Below are 15,940 nucleotides of genomic sequence, written 5' to 3'. Positions count from 1 at the left end.
AAAATAAGAAGAAAGAAACCTAAATGATTCGGTATTCCCAGGCTGTCTCCCATCCTAGTACTTAGCTTCTGAGATAAGACAAGATTGGGCGCGTTCAGGGTGGTATGGCTGTACACCAGAACTTATTTTTAAATTGCACATGTAATACATGAATGTAGTCTTCTTGTGAAAAATGTAAACACTGAAGACAAAATTCAAGCTTGACCAGCCCCCAGAACTCAGACCTGCCCCCACCCACACTCCAAACAAGTCCTGGTATGTTTTTCTATATTTGGTGTGTACCCAAGGCCTCTGTCTATGTACATATACACATATATACGATAGACCCTTACAGGATACATGGTATCATACTATGACTTTCTGTGTAGAGGGGCTGTTTTTCAAATTTCATTTTCTTTTGCCTTTGCTTATATCAATGGTGCCATACTGAATGAAATTTCTGCACCTTGATTTTGTCACTAAGCAGTCTGTCTAAACTTGCACTTTTAATCTTTTCCAATCAGGATGAATTGCTGTCAGGGGAATGGCTGGGCAAAGGGCATGGTGAGGCTGTTCTGAAGCTTCAGCCCAGCCCTGTTGAGTCCAGGAGGTGCGTGGTTGAGGCTGACCTGGTTAATGGCAGCCAGAAGCACTGCCCACACACCTGGGGCACCTTGGCCAAGGCACCTGGCCATCCTGTGTGCTCCCAGGGCCTGGGGTGGAGCATAATCTACAAGGCTGAAGAAAACTTCCTTGGCTCAGGCCAAGCGCTGGATCGTGGATTTCTCTTGGTGAGGGGCCTTGGGAGCTGAGGATAGAGTTCCTCTTGTCCTCGGTCTTTGGCACGTGGTCAGTACAGATCATGTAAGACCCCTCTTTTTATTTCACATCTGGCCAGTTTAAGCTCTCTCCCCCTTCCCTTCAATGTTCTCTAGCCTGTCCAGGGATGCCCTATCCCCAGCCTCTGGCAAAGGACCCCCGCCCACTGGCGCTGCACTTCCCCAGGTCCTGCCCAGGCATTCCAGCTAGGCCCCGGGAGCCCCGCTCTGCTTTTTACTGGGTCTAAAGTCAGATACCTTGGGGGCATTCTCCTAACCTCAGATGGAGCACCCGGAGCTAGCCAAGGGCCTGAACCAGGCAGCTCGTATGAGGTCCCAGGCTGGTGACCTGGGCCGGCCCTGCACTCTTCATCCTTCTGCCCGGGGCTGGCCACCCTCCCAGCACCTCACCACTGTTGCGGGCAGTCAGTAGGGGAGAGGGGGCACTTAGGGCCCAAAGCCTCCACTTCCTGCCTGGATACAGCTCCATCCTGGGCTTTTCTGGAGGGCCTGAGCAGGCTGGGCACACCCAAGTTGGCAGCTGAACCAGGTCTGCAAACCCTCACCCGAGAGTTGGCAAGAGTTTCGAGTTTCGATCAGCTTGTGGTCTGGCCTCTTTCTACCTCAGCTGCACCTGGGGCATGTGTGTGTTGGGGAGGGGTGTTGAGCCCTGCTTGGCTCCTGCCTTCCTGAACCTGTCATCCTTTTCCTCATTCTGCTGGGCTCCCATCTTGCTCCACGTCTCTGAACACAGATGCGTGCTTTTCCTGGTGGACAGACGGACAAACGGGTCCAGAGAGGGCAAACGGCCTGTCTGGGGTCACATGGCCTGTCACACAGGCACTGAACCGGCCTTCATCTATTTCTTAAGCCAGCCCAGCATCCCTGACACATCTACACAGTTCCCAGCGCACCCCCAGGTAGAGAGCCAAGCCTGGGTTCTGGCCCTAGCCCCAAAAAACGTCCTTAAGGATTGGAGGAAGAGCTGTCCAGCTCAGACCCAAAGATCCCACACGGCTGGGCAGCGCCCTCTGTTGGCTATGGTTGGGAGTGCGTGGACACTGGAAAGCCAGGGGTGAACCCTCTGTCCCGACTGGGGCCTTCCCACCAAGGCAGGCAGTGTCCCCCAGGACATCTCAGCAGGCAGTCGGGAGCCCCTGCTCCATTTTGCAGGTGGCATTGTGTGACAAGTGTGCCTCCTCCCTTTATACCTCAGTTTCCCCACTTTTCACTCTAAGGCTGAGACCCATTGGCACTTCCCTGGAGAAAGTGAAGGAGCATAAATGCTACGTCCCTTAGGAGAGACGTGCTATCTGCTTACCCTGCATTGTCAGCCAGCTCCAGACCCACCAAGATGCGGCACTTCCTCTTGAGCCTTTCCTGGAATCTGCCAAGTCTCTCTCCTTTCTCCCACCCCCTCCCTCCTCGTCACCCCTGGGCTGCCTGCGACTTCCACTGGCTGAGCACCCAGCTGATCTGTAGCCAGATAATCAGATTATTGTGGGTCTAGAATAATCTATTCCATATGGCTTGCCAGCTCAGTGGCTCCGAGAGCTGAAGGTGTGAGGGGAGGGAGTGATCGTCCTTGGAAGGGGCTGCCCTGGGAGCTGCGGAGCCTCAGCGGGAGGCTGATAGGAAAGGAAGCACAGGTGGGGGAAGGTGAGCCTGCCTTGCTGGGCCCTCTGACTTCTCTGGATTTCAGCCCAAGCATGGCCTCCAGGCCTCACGATCTGAGACCCACAGGGGCTGGGTGCTCCCCAGGGCCTTTCCCACCTTTTGATTGGGGTGGGGTGTTCACCATGGGGGCACTGCTGCATAATTTCAGGGAGATTTTATTTTTTATCCTCAGGCTGCATCCTCCAGGGATCTGGTCCATGAAGTCCAGATGGGGCCTGCAAGCTCTTCTTCTTCTTTCTTCTTCTCTCTTCTTTCTTCTTTCTTCTCTCTTCTTCTTCTTTTCTTCTTCTTCCTTCTTTCTTCTTCTTCTTTATTCTTCTTCTTCCTTTTCTTTGTTTGTTTTTTTTTTTTTTGAGACAGTTTCACTCTTGTTGCCCAGGTTGGAGTGCAGGGGTGTGATCTCGGCTCACTGCAGCCTCCACCTCCCAGGTTCAAGCAATTCTCCTGCCTCAGCCTCCCGAGTAGCTGGGATTACAGGCACCCACCACCGTGCCTGGCTAATTTTTTGTATTTTTAGTAGAGATGGGGTTTCTCCATGTTGACCAGGCTGGTCTCGAACTCCTGGCCTCAGGTGATCCACCCACCTCAGCCTCACAAAGTGTGGGGATTACAGGCGTGAGCTACTGTGCCCGGCCTCTTTTTCTTCTCAGTCTCTGTGATGTGAAGCAAGGCTTAATGTGACTGGAGGGGTCCCCAACCCCTTCACTCTTAGGACCTCCCTCCAGGATGGAAGGAGCCACTCATCCTCCGAAGGAGACATGGGAGATATAGGGAGGACAGAACAGAGGCTTCGGCCTCTGACAGAGACAGATGGATGCCAGCTCAGCCCCTGCTCACCCTGTTAGGTGGGACAATCTCTCTGAGCCTCTGTTTCCTCATCTACAAAGTGGGGGCCACTACACCCACATCAAAGTGTGTTGTGAGTGTGAGCAGCGACCCTGCAAAGCTCCAGCCCAGTGCCAGACCTCGGGGGACAGTAGTGTGCACGCACGCTCCGTGCAGCCTGAGTTGATCCACACATGGTGAGCCCAGAAGGCAGGAATTACCCTGTGGCACAGCAACAGACAAGACACTGAGGCCAGAGATGGAGAGCGAGGTGCCCGAGTGGCACAGGTAGTGCATGGCAAGGCAGGGCCTCGTGCCCACATTGGCCAGACTCCAGAGGAGTGTCCTGGGCTGTCTGAAGGCGGAGGCTTCACTACTAACAATCTCTCCCCTGAGAGGGTTGCTGCAGAGGTGTGGCGGGAAGATCCTTGGCTGTGGGGGACACCCAAATTAGGAGCTTCCCAGGAGATGCTAAGTAGGCTGGCAGTAGGAGAGCCGCTTCCTTCTCCTGGGGCCTCTGGCTCCGGCAGGGTCAGGATTAGGGTCTGCAAGGGGACTATTTACATAGCACCTCTGATTAATACTCATATGTCAGAGGGACTGGCTGGGAAATGAGGGCCTTGGGGCTGGGAGGGGGGCCGGGCAGTGCCCAGGACCCAGGTTTGGCGTGAGAAGCGGGCTGGGTAGAGTGGGGAGGCTGAGGTCCAGGCCTGAGCCTGAGAGGGTGCTGCCCTGTCCAGCCTGCCCCCCATGCTGGCCTCAGCTTGCTCTGTCACCTCTGCTCCTGTGGGGCTGCCCCAAGGCCTCATTTCCCAGCCTTACACGTTTGGCAGAGGGTAGGCTCGGGCCAGGGGAGCAGAGGCCACTAGCTCCGGCACTTGTCAAAACACAGGCCCCAGAGGTGTGAAGGCCTCACCCCAGTGGGAGAGCGTGTGGGCCCTGCCGCCCGGAGAACTCATTAACTCAGGCAGCCCCCACATGAACCCACCGGAGAGGCTGGCCACAATAAGGAGATCAAAGGGGTGACAGGCAGGGGACAGGGAAGAGGAGGCTGGCTGGTGGGAGGCGGCAGGGACTGGGCTTGAGGTTGGGGTGCCTCCCATCCCTCAACTTGGTTCCATCAGGCCCACTGACCATTGCCCTTGCACCAGCTGGGCCCCTGGGGCGACTTCCCAGAGACCCCAGGGGAGGGAGGGACTCCATGTGTTCCCTTCAATTTGTCAGCCTTGAGGGCTGAAGACCCCAGAGACGGGACTGGGGATAGAACCTTCCCATCTGCCCCACCTCTCTCTTGCCATATTTGTGGGTTGTCTCCACACTCACCCCTGTGTCTTTCTAACCCTACCTCAGTGGTGACACCAGGGATCTTCCTGTCACAGGCCATTCCTGATGTCCCTCTCCTGCTCCATATCTCTTGGTGGCTCCCACGTGCTCACTTAACATTAGCTATTAGGTTTCAGATCTGAGAACTTCTAGGGGCTGTGGTTTCAACATAAAGTGTGCTTCCCACACATATGGTCTCTTGTCCAAATATGTCTAGTTGATTTTGTACTTAATAAAATACAGGCTGGGCATGGTGTCTCATACCTATAATCCCAGCACTTTGAAAGGCTGAGGTGGGAGGAGCACTTGAAGCTAGGAGTTTGAAACCAGCCTGGGTAACAAAGTGAGACTCAGACTCTACCAAAAAAAAAATATATATATATATATATATATATTTTGAGACAGAGTCTTGCTCTGTCACCCAGGCTGGAGTGTGGTGGCACCATCTCGGCTCACTGCAACCTCCGCCTCCTGGGTTCAAGCAATTCTCCTGCCTCAGCCTCCCAAGTAGCTGGGACTACAGGCGCCCGCCACCATGCCTGGCTAATTTTTTTGTATTTTTAGTAGAGACGGGGTTTCACTGTGTTATCCAGGATGCTCTCAATCTCCTGACCTCGTGATCCACCCACCTTGGCCTCTCAAAGTGCTGGGATTACAGGTGTGAGCCACTGCGCCCGGTCCAAAATAATATTTTTTAATTAGCTGGGTGTGGTGATGCACGGTGCCTGTGGTTCCAGCTACTGAGGAGGATGAAGTGGGAGGATTGCCTGAGCCCAGGGGATCGAGGCAGCAGTGAGCCAAGATTGCGCTACTGCACTCCAGCCTGGGTGACAGAGCAAGACCCTGAAAAAGAAAAAGAAAAAGAAAATAAACAACAAAAAAAACCCAAAACCAAATTCATTTCAAAGCATTGTTGACAACCCAGTAATGGCGGTTTCTTCTGGCACAGGCAGTTGGGAGCCCCAGAGCAGGATGGTAAAGAGATTTGCTCTACCTTCTGCACGTGTTGACTTTGTAACTATGTGTAAAGCAAATGCTCTACTTGCAAATAAAGATACGAAGATAAAACATGAGTTTGTGGTCATTCTGAGTTTACTCAAATAAAGCTACGAAATGAAGTCACAATCATGCGAGAATCAGGGCTTTCTTGGCATTGAGAAGCTTAGCAGTCCCTGGACCACAGGGCACCTGGAGCCTCCTGAGGTCCAGCCTTTCTGCTTTCTGGCCTTTTCTTTTCTCTCTTCTTTCTTTCTTTTTTTTTTTTTTTTTTTTGAGACGGAGTCTTGCTCTTGTTGCTCAGGCTGGAGTGCAATGGTGCGATCTCAGCTCACCACAACCTCCACCTCCTGGGTTCAAGTGATTCTCCTGCCTCAGCCTCTCGAGTAGCTGGGATTACAGGTGCCTGCCACCATGGCCAGCTAATTTTTTTCTATTTTTAGTAGAGATGGGGTTTCACCATTTTGGCCAGGCTGCTCTCGAACTCCTGACCTCAGGCGATCCACCTGCCTCGGCCTCCCAAAGTGCTGGGATTACAGGCGTGAGCCACCGTGCCCGGCCGCCTTCTGGCCTTTTCTCTGCACCCACTCCCACCCCAGCACACAGAACACTTTACCAATTCCCAACCGCATGTTCCCTTGGGCCTAGTGGCATCAAAGAGGCCCAGTCACTGGGCCCCCATGCCAGTTTCCTGAGTTGGCTCTGGAGCCCAGGAAGGCATCCATCTGCTGCAGTCCAGGAGTGGGCTCTGCTGACAGCTGCAGGCTGAGGAAGTGCCTCCTGGGCCAGGCTGTCCTTGGGTGTAGATGGATCCTAGGGCATATGCACAGGGAGGGGGCTTCTCCCCTTCTCCCCACTCTAGGGGTTGGCTGGCACTGCTTCTCCTGGATGCGATCCTGGGCATAGGCATTCTGGGGCTGCTGGGACAGACTGCAGAGGAGGAGGAACAGAAGGTGTCAGAGGAGACCAAGAACAGCAGGAGACAGAAGAGATCCCAGGAAGGAGGGGTGGGAGACATGCCCAGGGAGAAGGTACCATGCCATGGGGCCATCATCGCTACAAACCAGCTCACCCATCAGGCTCACTGGGCTGGAAGCTATGGGGGAATGCAAAACATCAGACCAGCAAAACTGGAATCCCGGCACTTTGGGAAGCTGAGGCGGGCGGATCACTTGAGGTCAGGAGTTCAAGGCCAGCCTGGCCAACATGATGAAACCCCATAGCTACAAAAAAATACCAAGATTAGTCAGGCATGGTGGCATGCGCCTGTGGTCCCAGCTATTCAGGAGGCGAGGTGGGAGGATCGTTTGAGCCTGAGAGGCAGAAGCTGCAGTGATCCCAGATCATGCCACTGTGCTCTAGCCTGGGCAATAGGGCAAGACTCTCTCTCAAAAAAAAAGAAAGAAAACAATCAAACACAAATTGGGACACATATCTATTCCACATCAGCTAATCAACTCTGAGTGTCCTGTGCTGCTTGGATAAGTAACAAAGTATTACATACTGACATTATTCCAAAGGAGTTTACAATCTACTAGAAACAATTAGGATTTAAAACATAAGAGCATGAACAAGAAGACAAATAGTTTGGAAAACTACCATACTAAAGTTCAGAGAAAGCTTCATCAAAGGTAAAAATTGGGCTGGGACTGGGCACAGTGGTTCATGCCTGTAATCCCAGCACTTTGGGAGGCTCTCCTGAAGTCAGGAGTTCGAGACTAGCCTGGCCCACATGGAGAAACTCTGTCTTTACTAAAAACACAAAAATTAGCTGGGCGTGCTGGCACACACCTGTAGTCCCAGCTACTTGAAAGGCTGAGGCAGGAGAATCGCTTGAACCCAGGAGGTGGAGGATGCAGTGAGTCGAGATGCTGCCACTGCATTCCAGCCTGGGTGACAGAGCGAGACTCCATCTCAAAATAAATAAACAAATAAAAATAAAAATGTTGAGCTAGGTTTTGATGTTTAGAAAGCTTGCTAAGTAGGAATGAGGGCACTACAGGGTGGGGCAGTGGCATGGAGAACGGCAGAGAGATGGGACTTGGTGTGTGTGTGTGGTGTGTGTGTGTGTGTGTGGAAAACAGAGGAAGACAAGTCTCATGGGCTAAGGGGTCTGTGTCCCAGAGCAGAGACAGCCTGAGGGCTGAGAGGATCCACATTCCAGAGATCCTTGGAGGCCAGAGGAAAGAATGTAGATTGAAGGGAAGATGGAAGAAATGTTTCCTACAGAAGATTAGACTGGGTGAAGGAAGTTGGGAGAAAGACTGGATTCGGGTAATGGAAAGAAAAGCAAAGAAAGAGGTGGACCTGAAGAAAATACAGAAAGAAGGGATGTCATCTGGTGACGGCTTGGAAGGAGAAGGTGAAGTGGGAATCCCTGCAATTTCATACCATGAAGAAAGCTGGTATTGCTGAGAACCAGGCCAGTTAAGCAGAGAAGATGGGTGAGGGGTGAGTGGAGGGGTAGGGAGGAAAGGGGGTGGAGGAGGGAGGGGACGATGAGTGGTTTGGTGTACACCAAGCTTGTGCAACCTACGGCCCAGGACGGCTTTGAATGTGGCCCAACACAAATAAACTTCTTAAACATTCCGTAAACTCCTTAAAACATTATGAGATTTTTTTTTCAATTTTGTTAGTGCAGTAGCTATCATTACTGTATTTTTTTTTTTTCTTTTTTTAGACAGAATCTTGCTCTGTCACCAGGCTGGAGTGCAATGGCACAATCTCAGCTCACTGCAACCTTTACTTCCCAGGTTCAAGTGATTCTCCTGCCTCAGCCTCCCGAGAGCTGGGACTACAGGCATGTGCCACCACACCAGGCTAATTGTTTGTATTTTTAGTAGAGACAGGGTTTCATCATGTTGGCCAGGCTGGTTTCGAACTCCGGACCTCAAGCGATCCCCCTGCCTCGCCCTCCCAAAGAGCTGGGATTACAGGCGTGATCCCGTGGTGCCCAGCCTCATTACCGTATTTTATATGTGATTCAAGAAAATTCTTCGTCTTTCAATGTGACCAGGAGGTGGAGGTTGCAGTGAGCCAAGATCGTGCCACAGCACTCCAGCCTGAGCAACAGAGCCAGACCCTGTCTCAAAAAAAAAAAAAAATCAGACGTCTGGCACTGAAAGAAACAATTCCGCTTGAAAACAGGTACAGATATCATGCCAGACACCCAGACACCAGGTACTTCACAGTCTGGCTGGAGAGCAGATAGCCATGCATGAAGTACCTGTTAAGACCAGGGTGCAAACTCAAACTCCTGAGGGGCCAGGTGAAATTTCATTCAGGCTGCGGTGCAATGGAGCGATCTTGGCTTACTATAACTTCCGCCTCCCGGGTTCAAGCGATTATCCTGCCTCAGCCTCCCGAGTAGCTGGGATTGCCGGCATCTGCCACCACGCCCGGCTAATTTTTGTATTTTTAGTAGAGACGGGGTTTCGCCATGTTGGCCAGGCTGGTCTCAAACTCCTGATCTCATGATCCACCCTCCTCGGCCTCCCAAAGTGCTGAGATTACAGGTGTGAGCCACTGTGCCTGGCCCTTTTCTAATATAACAACTCTGCTTTCTTGGATGGGAATTCATGAGCTCTAGTACTTGAGGAGATTTTCATCTGTAGATGTTAGGATTTTCTTATCTACTATATTCAGCACCCATCCTGGAGCAAACTCAAAGAAAATCTGCCTTGGATCCTTCTGAGTACTGAACATTTGAAGAGTTCTTCTTTCGTGATATCCAGTAAATTAGAACTGTCCTTCCTGGCAAGCTCAAGTTGTGCTTCAGGAAATTTGGCAGGATCTGCCAGGTTCCCACGATTCTTTGCATTGGTGGAATATGGTACCAGTGCTTTAGAAGGAAGCATTCTTTTTGGAATGGGTTGTCTCCAAAAAGAATGGAACAGGTTTGGATAGAATTTCCAGACTTCTTGGATCCTGTAAGGCTGTAGTGACACCACCACCATTTTTTTCAATTGCAGCAATAGCTAGTTCTGAAGCCAACTGTACTTCAATATTAACTTTTTTTTTTTTTGGACAGGGGGTCTCACTCTGTCATCAGACTGGAGTGCAGTGGCATGATCTCAGCTCACTGCAACCTCCACCTCCCGGGTTCAAGTGATTCTCCTGCCTCAGCCTCCCAAGTAGCTGGGACTACAGGCACGTGCCACCATGCCTGGCTAATTTTTGTATTTTTAGTAGAGACGGGGTTTCACCACGGTGGCCAGGGTGGTCTCAATCTCCTGACCTCATGATCCACCCACCTTGGCCTCCCAAAGTGCTGGGATTACAGGTGTGAGCCACCGCGCCCGGCCCAATATTAACTTTCACCTGGAAGGTGTCTGCAGCCTTTTCCACCAGCTGAACACCGTAATCCTCTTTAAGTGGCTGAATGGTCACACCTCTTCCATTGACAAGCTGGGTTAAGTCAATAGGTTGAGTAGGATCAACACGACCCAAATCAGTAACATATTACAGTCTATTGATACTTAAAGGTTGATACTGGTGTCTGAAGCTGAGTCCTTCATTAAATCTGTATTTTGGGATTCCGATGTAAAATAGAGTGTGGCCATCCCCAAAGCCCAGCAGAGCCAGTTTCCTCTCTGTCTTTCTCTTTTATGGCCTCTGCCGCATTTTCTACTTCTTCTCCGACCTTTTGGTCGTCTCATGGGTTTCCTGGAGCCAGGATTCCGCTTTAAATTGGTCAGGCTCATGCGCAGCAGGGCCCAGAGCTGCCATAACGTGCGAAAAGAGTTTTATTTCTTCCTTTCTGACCTGTATGTCTTTTGTTTCCTAATTGCATAGCCTAGATCCTCCATCTGGTACAATGTTGAATAGGAGTGGTAAGAGAGACACCCTCGCTTTGTTCCTGCAATCGGGGGGTGGGGGGAAGCTTTCAGTCTTTCACTACTCAGTATGAGGCTACCTGTGGGTTCTTTGTAGGAGCCTTTCATCAGGTTGATGAAATTCCTCTCTATTCTTAATTTGCTGAGAATTTTTATCACGAAGGGTGTTGGATTTTGTCAAATGCCTTTGCTGCGTCATTTCCACTCACATTTCATTGGGAAAACCTGTTATACCTGTCCAATAGCGGCAGAACATCAGGTAGAGGCCAGTGGTGACAGCTGTGGCAACAGGCCAAGCTCCAGACCTTGCCAGGCTAGAGGTGGCCTGGGGTTGGAGCAGGCTTAACCCCCTCCCTCTGCTCAGAAGGTCCAGCATCCTGACCAGACTCGGCAGCTTATTGGATTTGCCGGGGTGCAAGCTTCCTTGCACTGTCCACATGTTCTTACCAGGGAAGGGTCTATCCAGGGCCATCCTGCCTCAAAGGAGAAGTGGTTTACTGTTTTCTCCACCTTTAGAGGGAATGAGGGTCCCTGCTCCTGGTCCTTACTCCACTCCACTGTCCAGTTGGCGCATGCCCTGAGGCTCTCATTATACAAATTGGAAGCTAAGGTGCAAAAGAACTAAGAATTTGCATAAGGTCCCCAACAGGTGAAGGCAGGCCCCAAACCTAGGATCTAGACTTCGTTTTTCTGACCCAGCTTCCTTTAACCTGCAGGGCTGGCCCAACGCCCCGGGCTTCACCCAACACTGGGCGCAGGCGGGAAGCCCGAGAGGCTGGGTCGGGCGCCCAAGCGAGGGCCCAGGTGGGGCGAAACAGGCGCAGTCAAGGGGCTGGCACCTTGGCCCCCTGCCGTGGATTCAAAGGGTCAGGCTCCGCCCCCTCCAAGCCCCGAGCCCACTTTGATGTGCTGATGCGGCCTGGAAGGGGCCACTTCACACCTCGGGCTCGGCATAAAGCGGCCGCCGGCCGCCGGCCCCCAGACGCGCCGCCGCTGCCATGGCCCAGCCCCTGTGCCCGCCGCCCTCCGAGTCCTGGATGCTCCCCGCGGCCTGGGGCCCAACTCGGCGGCCGCCGCCCTCCGACAAGGACTGCGGCCGCTCCCTCGTCTCGTCGCCAGACTCATGGGGCAGCGCCCCAGCCGACAGCCCCGTGCCGAGCCCCGCGCGGCCCGGAGCTCGCCGGGACCCCCGCGCCCCCTCCGTAGGTAGGCGCAGCGCGCGCAGCAGCCGCCTGGGCAGCGGGCAGAGGCAGAGCGCCAGCGAGCGGGAGAAACTGCGCATGCGCACGCTGGCCCGCGCCCTGCACGAGCTGCGCCGCTTTCTACCGCCGTCCGTGGCGCCCGCGGGCCAGAGCCTGACCAAGATCGAGACGCTGCGTCTGGCTATCCGCTATATCGGCCACCTGTCGGCCGTGCTAGGCCTCAGCGAGGAGAGTCTCCAGCGCTGGTGCCGGCAGCGCGGTGACGCGGGGTCCCCTCGGGGCTGCCCGCTGTGCCCTGACGACTGCCCCGCGCAGATGCAGACACGGACGCAGGCTGGGGGGCAGGGGCGCGGGCTGGGCCTGGTATCCGCCGTCCGCGCCGGGGCGTCCTGGGGATCCCCGCCTGCCTGCCCCGGAGCCCGAGCTGCACCCGAGCCGCGCGACCCGCCTGCGCTGTTCGCCGAGGCGGCGTGCCCGGAAGGGCAGGCGATGGAGCCAAGCCCACCGTCCCCGGTTAGTGTCCCTTTCCCCGCGCCCCCTTCGTCCGTGCCCCCGCGCACAGCCCCACCGCCCCCCAAGGTGAGGACCAGGCACCCTGCTGCTCCCCGCCGGCAGCCTGGCCACCATAGTATGCCCAGGGCTCCAAGAAGCGAAGGCAGGGAAAGGCCACGCAGAGGACTGGGTCTCCCCTCGCTAGGGGCCCCCTGAGAGTGGAGCCCACAAGCGCGGACACCCGCACAAGGCCACCAGTGCTGAGGGCTGCGCTGTTCCCTCTCTCCCTACAGCTCCTTCCGGGCGACGTACTGGCTCTGTTGGAGACCTGGATGCCCCTCTCGCCTCTGGAGTGGCTGCCTGAGGAGCCCAAGTGACAAGGGACAACTGACGCCGTCTCTGTGAGCACCGAGGCTTTTTGGCCTCAGCACCTTCGAAGTGGTTCCTTGGCAGACTGCCTTTCCTGGAAGAGGGCACGGGCGATCCCGACGGGGGCATTCCTGCGGGTGAGAGCCGTCCCCACCACGGCGGCCCTTCTCAGCCCCTCCCTCCATGGAGGGACCCATAGGGCTAGACGCTTTGAGGCAAGCAGGAGGCTCTGCCTAATGTGAATTTATTTATTTGTGAATAAACTGTACTGGTGTCAGTTGGCAATTTCTTCTTCCTACCGGTGGACACAGAGCTCCCTCTCTCCCTCCAAAAAAGAGCATGGGAGAGGTGGGAGGGGTTCTTGCAATCTTTAGCCCCCCCCCACCCCCACAGGCCCAGACCCCTTTGGCCTTATCCCCAGCCCTGGCTCAGCATCTAGTCCAGATGGGTCAGCCTGGAAGGGGTGGGGAGGGACGTCTTATGAGAAGGCAGCGGCAAGTAGAATCTGCTCATCTTTTCTTTGAACCTGGTGGGGAACTGGTTAAAACCAAAATATCTGTGTAGAAATACCACTCCATTATTGAGTATTTATTGTATGTACATCAGGTACCTATTATACTCAAGTAACCATTTTACAGAAGGATGAGGATCAGCGCTCAAGCCCAGGTAGGCCTCCAGAGTCCCAGCGCTCAGCTCTTGTAGGATTTTGCCAGCTCCATACATGTTGGGGCCTGAGGGATAACAGCTCCAAGGGGTCATTTTCTTGCATCCTGGGGTCTTATTCTCCATGCACTGGAGCATCCTGGCCTTGGAACTCCCCCACCCTCTGCCGGCATTTTCCCATCTGCCTTTTCTCTGGTTTCCCCACCTTGTGGCTTAGAGACATAAATAATGGTGTGGCGGTCCTGAGTTTATATAACCATGACCTCCTACAGGCCTAGCTGGGGTGAGATGAGGGGCCCATGGGGTTGCATCGGAATCCACACAGGCAGTTGCGTGCCTGTCTGCATTGGCTGGATTCACATCAGGGAGCAAGAAACGGGAGGCTTGAGCCCAGAAAGCGTGTCCTCATCCAGCCAGGGTGTCTGGGGAACAGTCATGATTAGAGGGTGTGGTGGGGAGAAGGGATGTGTAGCCTCTCTGCCAAGCGTCCTTTACCCTCTATGGATAGATACCCAGTTCTCCCCTCCGCTCCTTCAAGTGTCTGAAACACAGGCTTTAGTGTCTGTTTTTATAAGAGCTTTATTAAGATACAATTCACATACCATAAAATTCACTCTTGTAACAAATGAATGGCTTTAGTACATCCACAGAGTTGTGCAAGCATTGCCACTAATTTTAGAACATTTTCACCCCCCAAAAGAAACCGTATACCTGTTAACATCACTCCCCACTATTCGCCTACTCCCAGTCCCTGGCACTCACTCTTCTAGTCTCTGTCTCTATAGGTTTGCTTTTTCAGGACATTTCATATAAAAGGAATCGCCAAATACGGCCTTTTGTGTCTGGCTTCTTTCACTGAGCACAATGTTTTTAAGGCTCATCATGCTGCCTCCTGTGTCAGAACTTCGTTTCTTTTTATTGCCCAATAATCTTCCATTGTTCAGCCACATGACAGTTGGTTTATCCGTGGTTCATCCGCTGATGCTGCTCGGTTTGTTTTTCAACTGCTTCAGAGATCACTTCCAGTACTCCGGCCCGGGCCAGGAGGGGCAGTAATGCAGAGTGGGATCGAGTCCCTGATCTGCAGTTCATGGGTCCAGGCCAGGCAGGGCACACCCGGGCTGGCACTTGGCCACAGAGTGGGCTCCAAAAGTCAGGCCTGCAGCGGGGTGGGACCTCACACCTCCGCGGGTCACCCCCTTTCCTGCTCCTCTGTCCCATCTCTCACTCCCCTCCCAGGACCCTAACTGGGGTAGAGTGGGAAGTTTTCTGGAGCCGACACAGCTTAGAAGATCTATTTGCATGGCAAAGGCCCTGCGTTTTGGAATGGGGAATTAAAGTTATTAGCAAGTCTTTTCACAGATAAGTGGGGCTCATTGGCTAGCCCCCTTCCCTGCAGAGGGCTTCTCCTCCGCCTCTGAGCCTGGGAGTGGCCCAGTGTTTATTAGCACCTAGGTGTGAATTTTCATTAACAAGGTTCTGCTAATAGCTGCCCAGACTCAGGACTGGAGATAGGAAGGGGACATCTCCCACTGCTCCAGTATCCCCAACCCCCATCCCGGGCAGCCCCATCCCACACCGGGAGGAAACCCTGTGTGCCTGTTCACAGAGCCGACAACAGTAGCCAGCGTCCAGGTAGGCGCCCCGTGCCGGGTGGTAGCGGAGCCTCCCTCAGCTCAGTTCTCAGCCCCGCTGCAAGGTAACTCCAGCTGCAGGGCCACTTTAAGAACAGGAGGGTTAAGAAAAAGGCTGCAGATGGTGGGTGGCAGTGTTGGGATCTGGACCCGGCTGTGACTCCAGACCTGTGTGCGTAATCACCAGGTGTGCTGCCTTCGCTGCGGCTGAACACCAGCTTGTCTCAAGAACAGAGGGTACTGGCGGGCGCCTCACCTCCCCTGAGGCCCAGTCAGGGTGCCCCACTGTGGAGTGGTCTGGGCCAGGCCCCACGTGCCGTGGAGGGAGTAGTGAGAAGGACTGCACCGGCACAGGGGCGCCCGCTGAGGCTAACTAGCTGCCCGCTGGTCCCCGCTAGTCCCCAGCCGCCCTCCTCTTCTGGGGCGCTGCTTTCACAGGGCCACCTGGTGAGAAGGCCAGCGCAGGGAAACCAGCATTTCTAGAGCAGCGACCCTCGGCTGGGCTGTGTGCTTGGGGCTTACAATTTGGGCTCAGGGCCGCTGGCAAGGTGGGTAGGTTTGCACTCTCTCTGTTTTACAGGCAGAAGCTGACGCACAGGGAACTCGAGGAACTTTCCATAAGGCTAGTGTGGAGCCCCTGGGGACGGGCCAACTGTGGGCTGGTGGTTGGTGAAGCCTGTCTTTGCAAGAGCCCTGGCAGCAAGGTAGGGGTGTGTGTGTGTGTGTGTGTATGTGGCAGTTGGGCTGTGTGTGTGGCGGCGGGGCTGTGTGTGTGTGTGTGTGTGCATGCACATGTGTGTGTGGTGGGGCTGTGTGTGTCTGTGCGTGAGCGTGTGTGTGTGTGGCGGCAGCGCTGTGTGTGTGTGTGTGTGTGGCGGCGGGGCTCTGTGTGTGCACGTGTGTGTAGCAGCGGGGCTGTGTGTGTGTGTGTGTGTGTGTGTGGAGGCGGGGCTGTGTGTGTGGCGGGGGCAGCGGGGCTCTGTGTGTGTGTGTGTGTGGCCGTGGGGCTGTGTGTGTGTGTGTGTGTGTGTGTGTGGCAGCAGGGCTGTGTGTGTAGAGGCAGGGCTGTGTGTATGGAGGCGGGGCTGTGTGTCTGTGGAGGTGGGGCTGTGTGTGTGGGGGCGGGG

General features: G+C 54.3%; 1 protein-coding gene across 2 annotated transcripts; it reads left to right on the top strand.

The window, feature by feature from the left end:
• The first annotated feature begins 11,433 nt into the window (after positions 1-11,433).
• Positions 11,434-15,929, top strand: MESP1 (mesoderm posterior bHLH transcription factor 1). 2 transcript variants are annotated; one of them, XR_004067398.3, is made up of 3 exons: positions 11,450-12,168; positions 12,441-12,653; positions 15,394-15,929. XR_004067398.3 is itself a non-coding variant. In XM_031002317.3 (2 exons), the coding sequence occupies exons 1-2, from the start codon at positions 11,452-11,454 to the stop codon at positions 12,522-12,524; spliced, it is 801 nt and encodes a 266-aa protein (XP_030858177.2). In that variant the 5' UTR covers positions 11,434-11,451; the 3' UTR covers positions 12,525-12,793. The 2 variants fall into 2 exon arrangements, 1 of the variants encoding a protein (XP_030858177.2); XM_031002317.3 differs by lacking the exon at positions 15,394-15,929 and having other exon boundaries at positions 11,434-12,168; positions 12,441-12,793.
• The last annotated feature ends 11 nt before the right edge of the window (positions 15,930-15,940 follow it).

This window comes from Gorilla gorilla, chromosome 16, assembly GCF_029281585.2.
Source record: "Gorilla gorilla gorilla isolate KB3781 chromosome 16, NHGRI_mGorGor1-v2.1_pri, whole genome shotgun sequence".
NCBI lineage: Eukaryota > Metazoa > Chordata > Mammalia > Primates > Hominidae > Gorilla > Gorilla gorilla.
Note: the sequence above shows the minus strand (reverse complement) of the source record. Positions and strands in the feature narration are given on the sequence as shown.